At 59.3% G+C, this 17487-nt stretch overlaps 1 protein-coding gene across 1 annotated transcript; it reads left to right on the top strand.

Annotated features, from left to right (window-relative positions):
- Positions 1–740: 740 nt before the first annotated feature.
- LOC111161941 (capping protein regulator and myosin 1 linker 3) lies at positions 741–17139 on the top strand. The gene is made up of 40 exons (XM_022526016.1): positions 741–780; positions 2260–2354; positions 2686–2736; positions 2841–2900; positions 2987–3102; positions 3305–3402; positions 3632–3702; positions 3801–3874; positions 4101–4176; positions 4261–4349; positions 4818–4912; positions 5141–5227; positions 5422–5531; positions 5668–5745; positions 6314–6390; positions 6472–6576; positions 6670–6739; positions 7209–7290; positions 7404–7500; positions 7663–7717; positions 7808–7980; positions 8187–8255; positions 8482–8575; positions 8661–8759; positions 9180–9308; positions 9482–9595; positions 10014–10189; positions 10995–11082; positions 11221–11358; positions 11642–11705; positions 11838–12046; positions 12434–12534; positions 13176–13491; positions 13856–13984; positions 14636–14702; positions 14806–14895; positions 16348–16466; positions 16551–16743; positions 16896–16997; positions 17114–17139. The coding sequence occupies exons 1-40, from the start codon at positions 741–743 to the stop codon at positions 17137–17139; spliced, it is 4122 nt and encodes a 1373-aa protein (XP_022381724.1).
- Positions 17140–17487: the final 348 nt, after the last annotated feature.

Raw genomic sequence — 17487 nt, forward strand, 5'->3', positions numbered from 1 at the left:
CCTGTCTCCTGTACCTAAGCGTGGAGCTCAGGGGTTGATGTGTCTGCAGAACTGCCAGCTGGGAGGAGGTGGCCCAGGAACTCCCGGGTGATACTCTCGGCCTCACACCCGCGGGGAAGGTGCCAAGGACGCTGCGGGGATCCCTGAGGCTGGGCAAGCGGGAGGAAGGATGAACACCCCCAGATCTGGCCTGGTCCTCTCCTGGCATCGCCTTCGGCCCTGAGTTCCCTTGGGGGTCAGTGAGTAGGAGCTGGACGCATTCTGAGCGGTAAGGCAAAAGGAACGGGCCTTGCAAGGATGACCCAGGGAGGGGTACCAATACCACAAAAAAAAGAAATGGATTCTGCTCACAGTGCCCGAGGAGTGGATAGCACGGAAAGTGGACGACACCCCAGCCCGGGAGACGGCCCAGACTCCAGGCGACACGCACCGGGCGTCGCAAGCGGGAGCCGGCGGGAGGGGTGGGCACCAGCGCGCGCGGGATCTCACGCGGCTCGGAGGCGCGACGCGCATGCTCAGTCCCGCACCTCGCCGGGCGGGGCGAGAGACCCGGGCTCCTGGGCCTGCGGGGGACTGGGGGGGGGGGGGGGCGCTCGCGCAGCCGCCCCTGACTGGAGCGGGCTCGGCGGCTGCTGCAGCGCTCAGCGCCCGGGCCCTACCGGAGCCAGGTCTAGCATGTGCCGCGGCTCCCCGGCGGCGGCGGCGGCTTCTCTGCAGCAACGGCAGCAGCAACGGCCGCCATGGCCAAGCCCAGCGCGGAGCTCACCCGCGAGCTGCAAGGTACGAGGCTGCGGTGGTCTCTGGGACGCTCCGTCCCGGAGCATCCCAGACCAGTGCGTTCCTCCCGCGGTACACCCCATTCCCGGTGCCTACCCCCGTCCCCTCGCCGCGTGCCTTCCGACTCCAAGGCAGCCCCCTGCCCCTGCATCCTAGCTCGGGGTATCGCTGTCCCCGGAGCATCCTCGGCTGCTCGCCTCGCCTCACCCTGTCAGGACCTTCCAGTTCCAGAGCCTCCCGTCCCGATCTTCGGTGACAGGTGCAGTCCCCTGACGCTCCCTGGGGCTGACTCTCATTGATCCTGGCCCATCCATTGGTGAGGTGTCCAGTCTCTCCTCGGGGGAGTCCCCGGTTCCCCGCCGGGCGGGGCCCGGTCCGCCCCGCCGGGCCAAGGGAGCTGCCCCCGGTCCTGACCGCCTCCTGGCTCCGCACCCTCCCTCCTCCCGGCCCCGCCCCGGAACTAGCCCTGGGAGCCCCTCCAGCAGCCCCGCAGCTCCCAGACCAGTGGGGCAAAGACGGGAGTCGGGGAAGAGGCCCCGGATTGGAGCAGGGTCTCTGCAGCTCGCCTCCCAGAGCCCCTGTCTTAGCCTGCCCCTTCTCCCTACTCATGCCCACACCTCAAGGTCTCTCCTGTTTGCATGGCCAAGACCCGACCCCCCAGCACTACCACAACCATCACTCGCCCCCCGCCCCAGGTCGGGGAGCACAGGCTAGACCACGCAGAAACCAGGACGTTCAAGGATACTCAGAGGCATGCTGCACCGTGGCAGTTTCCCATACCTACACACACACTCACTATCAGATGTGTGTGTACACACATCTTTAAAGAAACGGCACCCCCACCACACACACACACCCACACACACACTGGGATATCTGGATGGTTTTGCTAGGAACTGGGTATTGAGCTCATTTAAACACTAACTCCTCACAGCCACCACCACCGCCATCCCCCCAACACCACCCCCCGCCTCCTACCCCCACCCCCTACAGCAGAGCCGTCTTTCACAACTACAAGCACAGCACACTCATTCACCTATCCACTCCTACCAAGGCCACACACAGGCTCCCTGGTGTCTTCAGAAGGCAGGCACACATCCATAGTAAAAGGCAGATGCTCACAGACCACCCAAAATATAGTCAAAGGGACACCCCCACGCCCCCACACACTGACTCACTATGTATGTGTCAATGGCTGCTGGAGAACATGGGTTGGAAAAATCCTTCACACCCTCAGAAGTGTAAGACACACCCTCCCACAGACAGTGTCACTCAGCAACTGTCCCCTGACTCAGGAACATCAGGAGCCAGAGTTTTCTCCACACCCCCCTCCTCTCCAATAGGAAGACAGAAGCCACCCAAGAAGGAAAGCTCTCTCTGTTTATTTCTCCTCTCATCTGACCCCACACCTGGAGAACTCTGGGGAGGTAGGGGTGGCCAGGGTAAGGGGGAGCTCTGAGCAGGCCCCCCACCCACCCACAGACAGCATCAGGAGGTACCTAAGCCAAGGGGCTGTACTCCAACAACATCGGGTGAAGCTGGAGACGAAGCCCAAGAAGTTTGAGGATCGAGTTCTGGTGAGGGCACTGGGCTTGGCCTGGGGAGGTAGCGGCAGGCAGAGGGGGCCTAATCAGGGAGAGCTGGGCTGCTGGGAACAAAGAAACTGGGAGGCAGGGTGGACTGGAGATGGTGGGAGCACAGAGGAGATGAAGCCTAAGGAAGGGGGCAGGCTGGACTTGGTGGATGTCCAGGAGCCCAGGATGGGGCATGAGAGAGAGGGAGGATATCTGGAGCAAAGGGCCACTGCTGACAGGGGTTGCACACAGGCTGAGGGTGCTGAAGGAGGACAGGAGGCCTAGACCTCAGGAGCCACCATTTGCTGCTGATGTTCTTTTCCTTTCTCTGAAGGCCTTGACCTCCTGGCGCCTCCACCTCTTCCCCCTTAAAATCCCAGCCAAGGTGAGATGGGCTGAGGAGCAGGGGTGCACTCACCATACTCCCTCCAGAATCAGGCAGCCAGGCCCTAACCTCGAAATGAGCATCCCTGTGCCCCCCACACACAGGTGGAGAGTTCCTTCAATGTCCTAGAAATCCGAGCCTTCAACACGCTCAGTCAGAACCAGGTGAGTGGCACGACTTGGGCCCTGCTCTTGGGGCCAGCAGGAGGAAGGAGTTGATGTCTGAGGCCCTGGTACTCCCTTTCCTCCAGATCCTGGTGGAGACGGAGCGTGGCCTGGTGAGCATGCGGCTGCCATCAGCTGAAAGCGTGGACCAGGTGACACGACACGTGAGCTCTGCCCTCTCCAAGGTCTGCCCTGGCCCGGGGTGAGTGGCAAAGGAGGAATCTCGCAAAGGATTAAACGAGGAGAATTCCCCCTCCTTCCCCTGGCCCTGGGCTCCCGGAACACTGAGGAGAAGAGCCCTTATGTCCCCACTCCTGCTTCTTCCCGGGGACCCAGAAGCTATAACAGGGAAAAAATTGACAACCTCTTTCCACCCCTGTCTGGGATGGATGTTCATTTTCCAGGTGTCTAATCCGGCGTGGAAATGCTGACACCCCTGAAGGGCCCCGAGACACATCCCCCAACTCCGAGACTTCCACATCTACCACTCACAGTGTCTGCGGTAAGCGGGGGCAGACCTGATGCAAGTGGAACCTCAACCCCCCCTGCCCTTGTCCAGAGTCCTTTGCACCTGCCTTGAGGACTCCATAGCTCCCAGACCTCAGAGGTTCATGGTGTCGTAGGAACCCAGGACACTGGCCACATAAAATGACCTCGACCTTTCCTTGAACCCCAAGCCTGTTCCCCATGCCCTTACTCCTCATGGAGCCAGCTCATGCCCTGCCCCATAGGTGGCTTCTCCGAGACCTATGCTGCCCTGTGTGACTACAATGGGCTGCACTGCCGTGAGGAGGTGCAATGGGTACGTTGGGCAGGGAGCTGGCGGTTGGGCAGGTGGGACCCAGAGGGAGAGGGCAGGGGTGGTGGAGAGCAGGTATGAGCCAGTTCCACCTCTCTAAGGATGTGGACACCATCTACCATGCTGAGGATAACCGGGAGTTCAATCTTTTGGATTTCAGCCACTTGGAAAGCCGGTAAGCAGATGGAGCAGAGACTCAATCCCCCTACCCCAAACCCTTCCAGCCTCAGCCTGACCCTGGCCCTTTCAGGTTCTCTCTTCTAGTCCTACCTACAGCCCCAGCTCTATCTTCCCAACTCTACTGCCCCTTGCCTTCTACCTGGCTAGACTTCCCCAGCCCAATCACCCCATCCCTAGATTCTTCTGCTCACCACTTTCCTGCCCCTTCAATCTGCCCACAGAGACTTGGCCCTAATGGTGGCAGCCCTGGCCTACAACCAGTGGTTCACCAAACTCTACTGCAAGGATCTGCGGCTGGTAGGGACTAGGAGGGGTGGGAGGAGGGGCCGGAGATTAGCGCCCACTTTGGCTCCTGATCGGAAAAACCCCCTCTGTCCTTAGGGCTCTGAAGTGCTAGAACAGGTGCTACATACCCTGAGCAAGTCGGGGAGCCTCGAAGAGCTGGTGCTGGACAACGCCGGGCTTAAGACGTGAGGCCAGCCTCCTCCCTGGGCAGCGGTGCCCCACTGATGTAGTCTTAGAACTTCAGAGCATAATACAGGCCTCCACGCTATCTCCTCCAGCTCCTCACTTTATAGAAAAGGAGATTTAGGCCCAAAAAGGGCACACAGAAGTTTATGGTCAAGCTGGGACTCAGACCTAAGCCTCCTGGTGCCCCAGCTTCATTGCCTCTCCCAGTATGCTCCCTGCCCCATCCCCTTCTTCTATCAACTACCCAGCAGGGGGGCACTGCTCTAGCCTCAAGGACCCAAAGCTCGGCTTTGTCTTGGCACAATTTCCCAGGTCCTTCGGAGTGATGACAAGCTCCCTGGCAGGCCCCAGTTTGGTCCCCACCTGTGGGGGCCTCTGACCTTTACAGCCCCATGCAGGCAGGCAGGTGGATGAAGAGGGAAGCCCAGGGGCTGGGACAAACAAATCCTTCCTCCCCTTCCCTGAAGGGACTTTGTCCAGAAGCTGGCCGGGGTGTTTGGGGAGAACGGGAGCTGTGTGCTGCATGCCCTCACTCTGTCCCACAACCCCATCGAGGACAAGGGTGAGCCCCAGCCCTGAATCCTACCCCCACCGCAACACAGACCCCTGTCCTCACCCAGAGCCCAACCCGGGGCTGAACAGGGGCTCTCCAGCCTGATGCCAGCCCTTGCCCCAATACTGCTGTCCTTGACCCCAGGCCTGTACCCACTTCAAGCCCCCACCCTGACTCTGCACCCCCCCGTGCCCACTGCCAGCCCCTCACTGGCCCATTTCTCTCTCCACTCCCCAGGCTTCCTCAGTCTGAGTCAGCAGCTCCTCTGCTTCCCCGCTGGCCTCACCAAACTGTGCCTGGCCAAGACTGCCATCTCCCCTCGAGGTACTTCCACCAGGGGCCCTGACCTCTGACTTCTGCTCCTCCTCCAGAACCCTCCAGAGCCTTGTGTCCCAGAGGTGTACTAACACACTCACATAGCATCCCAGGGATCTGAGGGAGGGAAAGCCACATCGTAGGGTGGTGTGTCCAAGAGGTGGGGATGGGGTCTAGTCCAGCTCAGTGCCCGCTGTGCTCAGGGCTCCAGGCACTGGGCCAGACCTTCGGGGCCAACCCAGCCTTTGCAAGCTCCCTTCGATACCTGGACCTGAGCAAGAACCCTGGGCTGCTCGCCACAGACGAGGCCAATGTGAGTCCACAAAACAGAGCTCAAGCCCTGTGGAGGAAGGCTCAGGCTTCAGGACCTGGGCATCTCTGCCCTGTAGCTTGGGGGTGGAGGGGCTCTATCACTTGTACCCTGGCAGCCCCTCTGTCCTTGTTCCCAGGCCCTCTACAGTTTCCTGGCCCAGCCCAATGCTCTGGTGCACCTGGACCTGGCAGGAACCGACTGTGCCATTGACTTGGTGAGGGGTTGGTGATGGGAGAGCCAGCCTGAGGGGATTTAGGGAGGCCAGCGTGGGTCCCTGCCTCACTGCCCATGCCTTGAGTGGGCAGAGCTGGTGGGATGACTCCAACTTCAGCTGAATTCCAAAGCAACACCCACAGCTCACACCTGTGGGGCATGCTGTCGTGGTAACTGCCCAAGGTTGTGCTGGCTCTGCCTAAAAGCTGGCCCTCCTTCCATTCCCCAGCTGTGCACCCTGGCATAGGGTTGAGCCCTTCAGGAGGAAAGGATTTTCCCTCTCTCTTGAACAAGGCACCTTAGGAGCCCCTGGTAGCCCTGGCTTTGCATTCCCTGCCCATGAACCTCTCCACCATTCCTGGGGGTCAGGCAGGGAGTAGACCCACTCTCCACAGAGGGGGACACTGAGCCATTAAGAGGCAAAGTGGGCATTCACAGAGGGGCTCACACAGACTGCCTGCTGAGGGTGATGAGCCAGGACCTTGATGGGGTGGGAGGGAGGAGTCCTTGCCAGCCACTCCCAACACCCCTCTCAGCCTCTGTGAGACCTGCCATATCTCTCCCCACAGCTTCTGGGAGCCTTGCTCCATGGCTGCTGCTCCCACCTAACCTACCTCAACCTGGCACGCAACAGCTGCTCCCACAGGTGGGAGCACAAGGGCTGCAGGGAGGGATGGGGTGAGCCGTCGGCATCCCCCTCCCTTGCTGACCCCAGGAGTCTCCGCAGGAAGGGCCGGGAGGCCCCACCAGCCTTCAAGCAGTTCTTCAGCAGCGCCTACACACTGAGCCACGTCAACCTGTCAGCCACGAGGCTGCCCCTGGAGGCCCTCAGGTCGGGTGGGTGCAGGGTTGGGGGGAGTCCAAGTGGGAACTGTTAGAGAAGAGGGTGGGGGTAGAGGTGGGCCTGCTGACCTTCCTCCCACAGGGCGCTGCTCCAGGGCCTCTCCCTCAACAGTCACCTCAGTGATCTGCACCTGGACCTCAGCAGCTGTGAGGTGAGACTTCCTTCCCCCAAGGCCCCTGCCAGTCCCCTACTCATCGCCCCACTGTTCATTTCTCCGACCTTCCTCAGCCCCTGGATCCATCTTGCCTCTGTGCTGCACCGCTGTGGCCCTTGGACCTGACCACACCTCCACTTTCCCTTCTTAGTCTGCAGTCTGTTTCCCTCTTTTCAGAGGTCATTTTTAGTTTATAGTCTCCCCACTGAAAGCTTTGGGGTGGGAGATACCAGACTTTCCCACCAGAGGGCAGGAGAGAGCTATCTCCAGAGTCAGGGCCTGGAGATATTTCTGGCTAAAGAGAGGGGAGAGAGCCTTAGGAAAGGATCTGGTGTGGAGAAAGGGCCTCCTGATTTCACACCTGCGACCTAGAATGTCCTTGAGTCCTAGTGTGACTACTCTAGTTTCTAAGCATTAAAGGTGCCCTCTCCCCCTACCCCTGCTTTCCCCACCGTGTCCCCCGCAGCTCCGCTCAGCAGGAGCCCAGGCTTTGCAGGAGCAGCTGGGGGCTGTCACCTGTGTGGGCAGCCTAGATCTGTCAGACAATGGTGAGTAGGGGCACTTTCCTTCCTGGGGACCAGTGGGGCATAGAGGAGAACCCCTGAGGATACTCCAGTGAGCCTCAGGACTCAAGGCCAGACCTCTCCCATCTGTTGGCCAGCGTTTGACTCCGACCTCCTGACACTGGTGCCTGCACTTGGAAAGAACAAGTCCCTCAAGCACCTGTTCCTGGGCAAGAACTTCAATGTCAAGGCCAAGTGAGGCCCCCTCCCCATAGCCCCCGACCTCACTCCACCATCCACATACCCTTTCGGCTCACTGTATTACCTCTGGCCTCTCCCTGCTCAAGTCACCTCCTGCTCCTCTAGTAGCATGACCCTAGCCCCTCCCCTCCTCCTCTGAGCCCTGACTCCCCACAGGACCCTGGAGGAGATCCTCCACAAGCTGGTGCAACTGATCCAAGAAGAGGACTGTGTGAGTGCCTGGGCCTGGGGAGGGGACCCATGGTGACAGGGGCTACAGGGCGTGCGGGGACTGGGCCCAACTCTGCTCTTGCCCACATAGTCCCTGCAGTCGCTATCGGTAGCAGACTCAAGACTGAAGCTTCGCACCAGCATCCTCATCAATGCGCTGGGCAGCAACACCTGCCTGGCCAAGGTGGACCTGAGCGGCAATGGCATGGAGGACATCGGGGCCAAGATGCTGTCCAAGGCCCTGCAGATCAACTCCTCCCTCAGGTGCAGCGCATAGCTGGCCCAACCTGGGGCCCCAGCCCCCACCCTCAACACGCCCTCCCTGCTTGCCCCGTTGCTCTGTACCCCAGCTTCCTGGACACCTTCAGGCCCAGGGTCAGAGTCAGCTCCATCACCCAGGAAAGAAGGGAGGACTCCAGAGCTTGCTGCGTGAGGGAGGGGTCACCAGCAGCCATTCACTCTCTCCCTAGAACCATCCTATGGGATCGGAACAACACTTCTGCCCTGGGCTTTCTGGATATTGCAAGGGCCCTGGAGAGGTGAGCAGAATGGGGCTCTGCCTTGACCCCAGCCCCAGCCTCCATGGGCCTGGACCCTGGGCCTGGACCTGCTACAACAGCCCCTACCCCAGCTTGCTCAACCTATTTGCACAGAAACGTTAAGAAAGGCCAAGGGTGAGGGAGATTGTCAGCAAGGGGGATCTGGGGAGCAAGGGCCCTTCCTCACCTCTCCCCCTCCCAGAGCTGTTGCCACTGTGCCCCACAGCAACCACACGCTCCGCTTCATGTCCTTCCCCGTGAGTGACATCTCCCAAGCCTACCGCAGCGCCCCTGAGCGCACGGAGGACGTCTGGCAGAAGGTAGAGGCCTAAATGGTGGGGGCAGGACAGCAGAGGGAAGGACCCACATCCCAGGCCCTAACGCCTCCCACCCTGTCTTTTCCAGATCCAGTGGTGCTTGGTGAGGAACAACCATTCCCAGACGTGCCCCCAGGAGCAGGCCTTCCGGCTGCAGCAGGGCCTGGTGACCAGCAGCGCCGAGCAAGTAAACGTTTCCCTCTGGGCCATGTGGGGCATGTGTGCAGTACATGGGGCTCAGGCGTGATGTGATAGAGCACGGCACGCCAAGGGGGCGGGGCATGAAAGAGGCATCCTGTGGCTGTCATAACTGGACTCCGCATGCGGACGAGCAAAAGACAGCGCCTTTGTGGTCTGGCCTCAGACCTGAGAGAACAGGTGGGGGGCCCCAGACAAGGAGTGTTCAGGACTACGGGAGTACCCCTGGGAATTCAAGGGCACCCCAAGAAGAAGAGAGAACAGGCCATCCAGAGACACCACTACCCCATCAGTGCCAACCACAGGAGCACTGCCCCAGGGGACCCAGAAATGGGGTGCCTGGGGTCCCACCTGGGAAGGTGAAGGCGCAAGGATACCCCCCCTGACACTTTAACTGGCTGTGCTCCAGATGCTGCAGCGGCTGTGCGGCCGAGTGCAGGAGGAGGTTCGGGCCCTGAGGCTGTGCCCCCTGGAGCCTGTGCAGGATGAGCTGCTTTATGCTCGGGACCTCATCAAGGATGCAAAAAACTCGCGGGCGGTGAGCTCTCTGCAGCCCTACCCTCCGGCACAGACCGAGAGCCTAAGAAAGCTAGCCACACTGCCCCACGAATATCCGGGCCCTGACCCGCACTTCTGCCCTCCCAGCCCAGGGCCCCCTGGGATGTGGTCAGGCCCAAAACTGACCCTCTGCTGATAACCCTCCTTCTGCAGCTGTTTCCCAGCCTCTACGAGCTGGGCCACGTGCTGGCCAACGATGGGCCTGTACGGCAGAGGCTGGAGTCAGTTGCCAGCGAGGTGTCCAAGGCTGTGGACAAGGAGCTGCAGGCAAGTCCAAAGTGTTGACCAAGGCTCAAAGCTGAGGGCTGAGGTCAGCACAAGGAAATTACTGGGGATAAGAAGGAAATGCAGAGTTGAGGCCACTGTACTTCCAATGTGTCAGGCTAGAAAACAGGGTTTGGATTTTTTTCTGCTAGCTTCCTCTTGGCCCCCAACTCTGACCTCTCCTCTTTGGACTCTAATCCTTGGACTGACTCTCCTGCATCCATACAGTAGGGTGGAAGGGACACTGGCCAGGATGAGGGGAAGCCTGAGTGTCCCAGGCTCTGCCTGGTAACCAGCCCTGGAATGTTGGTGGGTCCCTTGGTCTCCAGAGGGAGCTGGAATAGACTAGAGTCTCCTCTGTTGTGGTGCCAGCCTGACTCTGCGCCCCGCTGGGGCTCTGGCCTCCCTTCCCCCACACCAGGTGATTCTGGAGTCGATGGTCAGCCTAACACAGGAGCTATGTCCCGTGGCCATGCGAGTGGCAGAGGGGCACAACAAGATGCTGAGCAATGTGGCTGAGCGCGTCACGGTGCCCCGGAACTTCATCCGAGGGGCGCTGCTGGAGCAGGCAGGACAGGACATTCAGAACAAGCTGGAGTGAGAGGCGGAGGGGGTTGGCACTGGGAGGGGGCTGGATTTGGCCCAGAGCATTTAGGGACTTGGGACCCAGATATCAGCAATGAATAATGAATGGCACAATCTCCATTACAAGGGATAAATCTTTAACTAACTGCAACCTTGCTATTTAGGGTCTCACTGGTCTTTGCCCTAGAAATCTAAGTGCTGAGCCTGAGTTTAGGAGCCTGGCAGTGCACACACGGGTATAAATACACACACACATAGTCACATGTGTGCACTAAGAATCACCTCCCAGAAACAAAGCACAGCTTCCTGGGGAGGCATGGACAAAATTGATGAATAGGGGTGCATGTTCTACACTCTGCCCCGCCAGAGTTCTTGTTGCCAACCCTCCACCCCCACCCAGAGCTCTCATTCTGGGTGCTCCCACTCACCAAAGCAAAGGAAAATGATCACGCATACATGTGAAATAGCCGTGCTCAAGAAGAACCAGTTTCTGGGCTTACAGCAGAGACCAGCAGGGTTTAGTCAGCACCCCAATTTACCCAGCTCTGTTCTCCTGGAACTTCGGGAGTCTGGCGTGGAGCCCCCTTGCTCCTCCTCCTTCTCAATTCCTCTTGGCGCACCCTCCCAATCCACACACACCTATGCTGGGGGTCAGTGGGTGGGATGGGGCTTGCCTTTATGAGACATAAGGGAGACCTAAGACACCTCTGTGGACAGCCAGGCCAGCTGCCCAGTCCCTTAGGCATCTGGGGAAGGGCAGGGCCGAGGTTCAGGGGCCACCGAGGGGGTAGCTGAGATGTCCCACCTGTGCCCACAGTGAAGTGAAGCTCTCAGTCGTCACCTACTTGACCAACTCCATAGTGGACGAGATCCTACAGGAGCTGTACCACTCCCATAAGAGCCTGGTAAGGCTTCTGAACCCCAGCCAGGCTCAGGTACACCCCCCACCCGACATCATCCCATCTCCCCCAAGCAACCATCTCCCATAGCCCTGGAAAGTGGACAGCTTCCCAGGGAACTGGTTCACATCTGTCCTTCCCCAGGCCCGGCACCTGGCCCAGCTAAAGACACTATCAGATCCACCATCGGGGCCAGGCCAAGGGCAGGATCTGTCCTCCCGGGGCCGAGGCCGGAACCATGAGCATGAGGAGACCACAGATGATGAACTCGGGACCAACATTGTGAGTTTCCCACCCCCCCATTCCCCACCCTAAACTAGGAACCTCCAGAACACTGTTCCCTTCCCTTTCTCTGGACTACGCTGTCCCCTGTCGCTGGGCCTGGTCTCATCCCCCACCCCAGTACAGCCTCACCTCTTCCCTGATCCCAATGCCTCAGCCACACAAGGGCAGGGAGGCAGGAGGGGGGGGCCCTAAAGAGACGGCTTTGTGAGGAATAGGAGGCTTCATGTGAGGTTCCTGGGGACTTACAGCCCGGGCCCACCCTTTGTCTCCATTTCTGCAGGACACCATGGCCATCAGAAAACAGAAACGCTGCCGCAAGATCCGGCCAGTGTCCGCCTTCATTAGTGAGTCCCTAGCCTCCAACCTGATGCCCTCCAGATTCCCTTCCCAGGCCCTGGTCCCTGTTTAATTCTGCTCACCCACCTGCTTTCTCCCTGGGCCTCCTGCTGGTCCCTCTAACGCTGCTGTGCCCACAGGTGGGAGCCCTCAGGACATGGAAAGCCAGCTGGGGAGCCTGGGGATCCCCCCCGGCTGGTTCTCAGGACTCGGGAGCAGCCAGCCCACCGGTGGTGGCTCCTGGGAGGGTCTGTCTGAGCTGCCCACTCATGGCTATAAGCTAAGGCATCAAACACAAGGCAGGCCCCGACCCCCCCGGACTACCCCTCCAGGACCTGGTCGGCCCAGTGTGAGTCCCTACGTCCTCACAAAAGGACCAACTTCACTTAGCAATGCCACAGCCAGAGGTTCTAGCTTTAGGATCCCAATGCTGGAAACATTAGCCTTGGGGGATCAGGCAGGGGCCCCAGTAGGCCACCAAAAAGAGGATGGGATTATCCAGTTTTCCCAGATAGGAAATTGCTCTCTGCCAGAGAGTGGCATTTCCCATTTGGGTGAGGGACAGAGCCAAGAGCCACCAAGCTTAGGAAATTCCCAAGTGGACTGAAGTCTCAATTTCCATGGGGCCAACAAGAAGCAAGGCCAAGTTCAAAGGCAAAGACCCTGAGTGGATGGGGGCAGTGGGGAGGACTTCCTGATCCAGATGAGATATCCTACAGGACGTTCCTCCCAGCAGGTGCCAGTGACTGGGACTCGTCAGGAGAATGGGATGGCTACCCGCCTGGATGAGGGGCTGGAGGACTTTTTCAGCCGAAGGGTCATGGATGAAAGCTCCAGGTGTGGCATCTAGACACAGTTCCATTTTCTGCAGGCGAAGGGCTCCTGTGTCCCCAGCAGTCACGGAGGGCCTGTCCAATGGCAGGGTCCCAAAACCAGTCTCTCTGGAACATTTCCCCACGTTCTCATCCTTCCCACCCAGCCCTTACCTCCCATGTTTCCTGGCTCTCCTCAGGACAGCCGGCAAGGATGGGATCGGGGTGAACCACCACAATGGGATGGTGGGGACAGGGTGGGTGGATGAGGTGGCAGCAGTTAGTAGAAAGAGGCCCGGAGGGTATATTCTCTGTCACAGTCCTGCAGACCCCCCAGCATTGGTCCAAAAGAAACTGAGTCACTTGGAGAAGCTGAGAGAATGATGGGGGGATGGGGATGCCTGGGAGGAAGGAGTTGCTGGGCAGATGGGGGGAAGGAGGCTGCTGGAGGATTATGACAGGGAAGGTGAGGACACCATCTCCCCTGAGAAGGAAGTAGAAAGTATTACGGGGCAGCAGGAAAGGCTGGGTGAGAGAGGAAGATGGGAGGTTTATCAGACCCAGGACTACACTAACACGGCACCAGCCTGGACCCTGAGTGAACTCTGCATCTGGCATTTGCATCTGCCCAGGGCTTTGTCACTAACTCACCCCAACCCTGCCCAGCTACCCCCGGACCCTACGGACCCTGCGGCCAGGCCTCTCGGAGCCGCCACTGCCTCCGCTCCAGAAGAAGAGGCGCAGAGGCCTGTTTCACTTTCGCCGGCCCCGGAGCTTCAAGGGGGAGAGGGGGCCAGGGTCCCCTACCACTGGGCTCCTCCTCCCTCCGCCCCCGCCCCCACCCCCAACTCAGGAGAGCCCCCCCAGCCCTGATCCCCCCAGCCTCGGCAATAACTCCTCCCCGTGCTGGAGCCCAGAGGAGGAGAGCGGCCCCCTCCCTGGATTTGGGGGGAGCCGGGGGCCTTCCTTCCACAAGAAGATGGTAAGTGAGGTGAGGTGCTGTACCCTGCCCAGTTGCTGTTCTGCACATAGCCCACCCACTTGCCTCACCCCAGGCAGTTAAGGGGAGAATGCTAGGACTCAGGGTTCTGGGGAACTTTGGTCACCCCAGCAGCCCCGCTCCTTGAGCGGTCTAAGCTTGGTGACCCAGTGCATGCTGGGAGTGCTGCATGCCAAGGAGGGTAAAGGACGGACTCCTCAGAGGAGGGCTGGAGGGTCAGAGGGCTGGAGCAGGGCAGCCCCAGGGCTGGGGGCTTAGGGGGGCAGGGGCCCTCTCCTACTCCCTTGCTGCCCACAGAGCTGCTTCTCCATCAGGAACTGCTTGTAAACCCGAGGCCTTGTTCCAGGGCACTGAGGGGGCAGAGCCAGGGGAGGGGGGCCTGGCCCCTGGGACAGCACAGCAGCCAAGGGTCCATGGTGTTGCCCTTCCTGGGTTGGGAAGAGCCAAGGGTTGGAGCTTCGACGGGAAACGAGAGGTGAGGGGAGCCCAGGCACCTACCGTTCCTATGGATCCCTGTCTACCTTCCCTTCTGAGCCCCATCCCTGCTGGGCCAGCAGAGAGATTCTGTGGTGTTAGAAGGTGTGAGCTGCAGCTCTGCTCATTCCACACACTTGCCGGCCACGAAAGCCCAGGCAGGTCGCCTTACTGCCCAGAGCCTCTACTTCCTTGTCAAGCAGGCAGTCATAAAAATACTTACCTCTGGAGCTCCTTTTCTCAAACTTTGGTGACTTGATTACCACCTTTATGACTGATTTTTACCTTCCCCACATAGCACCTGTATTACTTCATATATCTATTCTTCCAAGCAACTCACCTTTTTAACTTACTCTGGTCCTAAGCATGATCGGTTTTTCAAATCATGGGTTTGTTGTACCAGTCATGTTTTTTTTGTTTTCCTACCACACAGAAAATAAACACAGAACTATTAAAATAACAGGACGTCCTTTGTGTAAACCGTTTCTTAACTCTTGGCTGGTAGGGATGCCACTTTGTGGGGGGAAAGGCCTAAGAGTCTAGGGAACAATGCCAGGAGAACGGCATGAGATACCCAAGCAGAAGTCCCTTGTTGACTGCAGCCCCGTGGGGAGGACGCTTTTCTTATGACTTGACTCAGCTGTCCTTTCAGGGCACAGGCCCGGACCTGGAGGGCAGCGCCCAGGCTTGGCAGAAACGGCGTTCTTCAGACGATGCAGGTGAGAATAGTCACCCTCACTTCCTCTCCTTGGGCCCTCTCTCACGGGCCCCTCCTGATGTGTCTCTCCCTTCCCCCTTTCCCATCCCCTCCCCACACTCCAGGGCCCGGAGCCTGGAAGCCCCCACCACCACCCCAAAGCAGCAAGCCAAGCTTCAGCGCTATGCGCCGAGCAGAGGCCACATGGCATATAGGTATGGAACACCTCTTCCTGCCCGGCCACACTAAAGACCTGGGGTGTGTCCAAAGACCCAGAAGCCACAGCCCCTGTGTTGGGGAAACTTACAACCATGATGGGGCAGTGAGGAAGTCACAACAGTACAGATGTTTCCAGATTTTACAAAGCCATATCCAAAAGAAACAAACAAGCCAATCCAAAGCAAATTCCCACAGAACAAAAGTGGCTTTGCCAGCAAGGGTTAGGAGATAGGAACAATGTGTTGTGAATGGTTCCAGGGAATTCTGTGGGGCAGATGCCACCTCTGGCCACCAGCAGCCAAGAGACATCCCTATAAAGAAGGCCTCTCTCTCTGCCCCTCAGCTGGGAAAGAGGGTGGGCAAGTACCAGCCGCGCCAGACCCACCTCAGACATTCCAGTCTCCTCCAAAAGTAGCTGGCCAGGCCATCCTCAGTCCACTCAGAAACGTGTCACAAGGAAGGGGCGCGAGCCATGCCTTGGAGGTCAGAAACCACAGGTGTCAGTCCCGGCTCAGGTACCACCAGTGTTGACCTTAAGTAGGTCATTTACCTTCTGTCTTCAGAACTCTGAAGGGGCAAATAAATTATGATATGATGCTTGCTTTTTGTTGGAGCACTTTTCACTTAAGGAGCCTCTAAAGGAAAGCTGGTCAGCTCAGCAACAACTTAATTGCACACAGGCCTCAGATATGACCCCCCAACATCACTGACACGGACAAATCTCCCGATAGAGGTTGATTTTTGCCCCCCTACCCCACTCCCCTCCCAAGGCTAGGACCCAAGTCCATGGTGCAGAGCCTGTGCTCCTGGCCCTCCAAGGCTGTCCCAGCACTGAGGCCATCTTTGCAGATTATCCCATCCCACACACAGACCAGTTAAAACACCTAAAGGGAGGCTCCATCCCTCATTTAGGAAACCACAAGAGTCAGAGGCTCCACTGTACACATCTGCCATCAGCACCCTGCAGGTCCCTTTTACTCACACCTCATAAATACACACGCAAACAAGACCTTCCGGGTAGGTCCCCCACCCCCTGCCGGGCACAGAGGTGGTGGGGGGGGGAGGGTGCCAGGGCATCTCTCCCCAAGGCTCTGACCATCTAAATCAGACTGGCAGACAGAGTCCTGGGAATGCCAGGCTGCAGCCTTGGCAGGGCCCTGGGGCACTGCAGGCCTGGATGGGCAGCCATGCCTGGGGACCCAGGAGTCCCTTGGCCCTGGCTTTGCCCCAGCAGGAACTGCTCTTGGGGAGGAACAGCTAGGCTAGAGCGCCCCCTCCCCCCCACCAAGGTGATGGGCTCAGGACAATCTTGGAGACCAAGGGCTGTGGAAACATGAGAGCAGGGGCGGTGCAGGGCAGAGAAGTAGGAGCAAATGGGCTTGGAGGGGGAAAAGTCCTGGCTCCAGAATGCCTTTTCCTGCAGCTTCTTCTCTGTTCCCATTCTCCAGCTGAGGAGAGTGACCCCAACCACAGCTGCCAGAGCCCCAGCCCAGCCTCTCAGGACGGGGAGGAGGATAAGGAGGGGACCCTATTCCCAGAGAGAACTGTTCCTGCTAGGAATGCCAAGGTGAGGTCCGGCAAGGTGGACGGGAGAGGCCCTGGGATGAGGTGAAAAGACTAACTGACCCAGCATTTTTCCTTCTTCTGCCAGCTGCAGGACCCCCCTTTAGCTCTACGGCCCCCCAAGCCTGTGGCTGTGCCCAGGGGCCGCCGCCCCCCACAGGAGCCAGGGGGCAGGGAGGAGGCTGAGGCTGGGGGTACAGCTCCAGGAATGAACAGAGCCCGGCTGAGACTGGGCTCACACCAGGACCAAGAGGAGCCTGAGGTCCAAGGTCAGCCCCCTGGCTGGAGGGGGGTCGGGGTGCCTCTCGGACCTTGTTGCCCATATCAGGACCCTCTCCCAGGCTTGAAATGAGTCACAGGCTGGATAAGCGCCCAGCCGATGAGCCCTACTCATGTGCCAGGCCTCCCTTAACTGTCATTTCTGGGCCCCCAGATCCAGGCCGCCGGACTGCCCCCCTAAAGCCCAAGAGGACACGGCGGGCACAGTCCTGTGACAAGCTGGAGCCTGACAGAAGACAGCCCCCTGACCCCACAGGTGCCAGTGGGGTGGGCGAAAGGGTGGTCCCCCTCTGCCTGACATGGTATACCCCACACAGAGAGGCTGGCTCTCCCTGCCCAGAAAACAGGACTCACCGGATTTGTCCCCAGCAGGAACCAGTGAGCCAGGAACAGACTGACAGCCACAGCAGCACCCTGCCCAGCCCTCCTCTCGACATGTGCCTCACAAGGACTCAGACCCCCACCCACCCACCCACCCGCACCTCCAGGCCTTCTGCCAACCCATCCCAGGGGGCAGGATGGCAGGATGAGGTGTGGGGACAGCAGGTCGGGGACAGGAAGGGAGGGAGCGACCTGGAGAGAGGGAGGCCCAGCTTGGGGCAGGGCCGGCTCCTCTCCTGGAAGGGTGGATCTGTCCCTCTATCCCCAGGGACTCTCTCCCTCCTTGTATAGAATAAAAAAAACAGACTCACTGCCTGCCTGGTCTCTGCTGTCTTCCCCATTCGCTGCCGCCACCCCCCACCATC

This window comes from Enhydra lutris, unplaced genomic scaffold (assembly GCF_002288905.1).
Source record: "Enhydra lutris kenyoni isolate GAN:26980312 unplaced genomic scaffold, ASM228890v2 scaffoldscaffold4, whole genome shotgun sequence".
Lineage (NCBI taxonomy): Eukaryota > Metazoa > Chordata > Mammalia > Carnivora > Mustelidae > Enhydra > Enhydra lutris.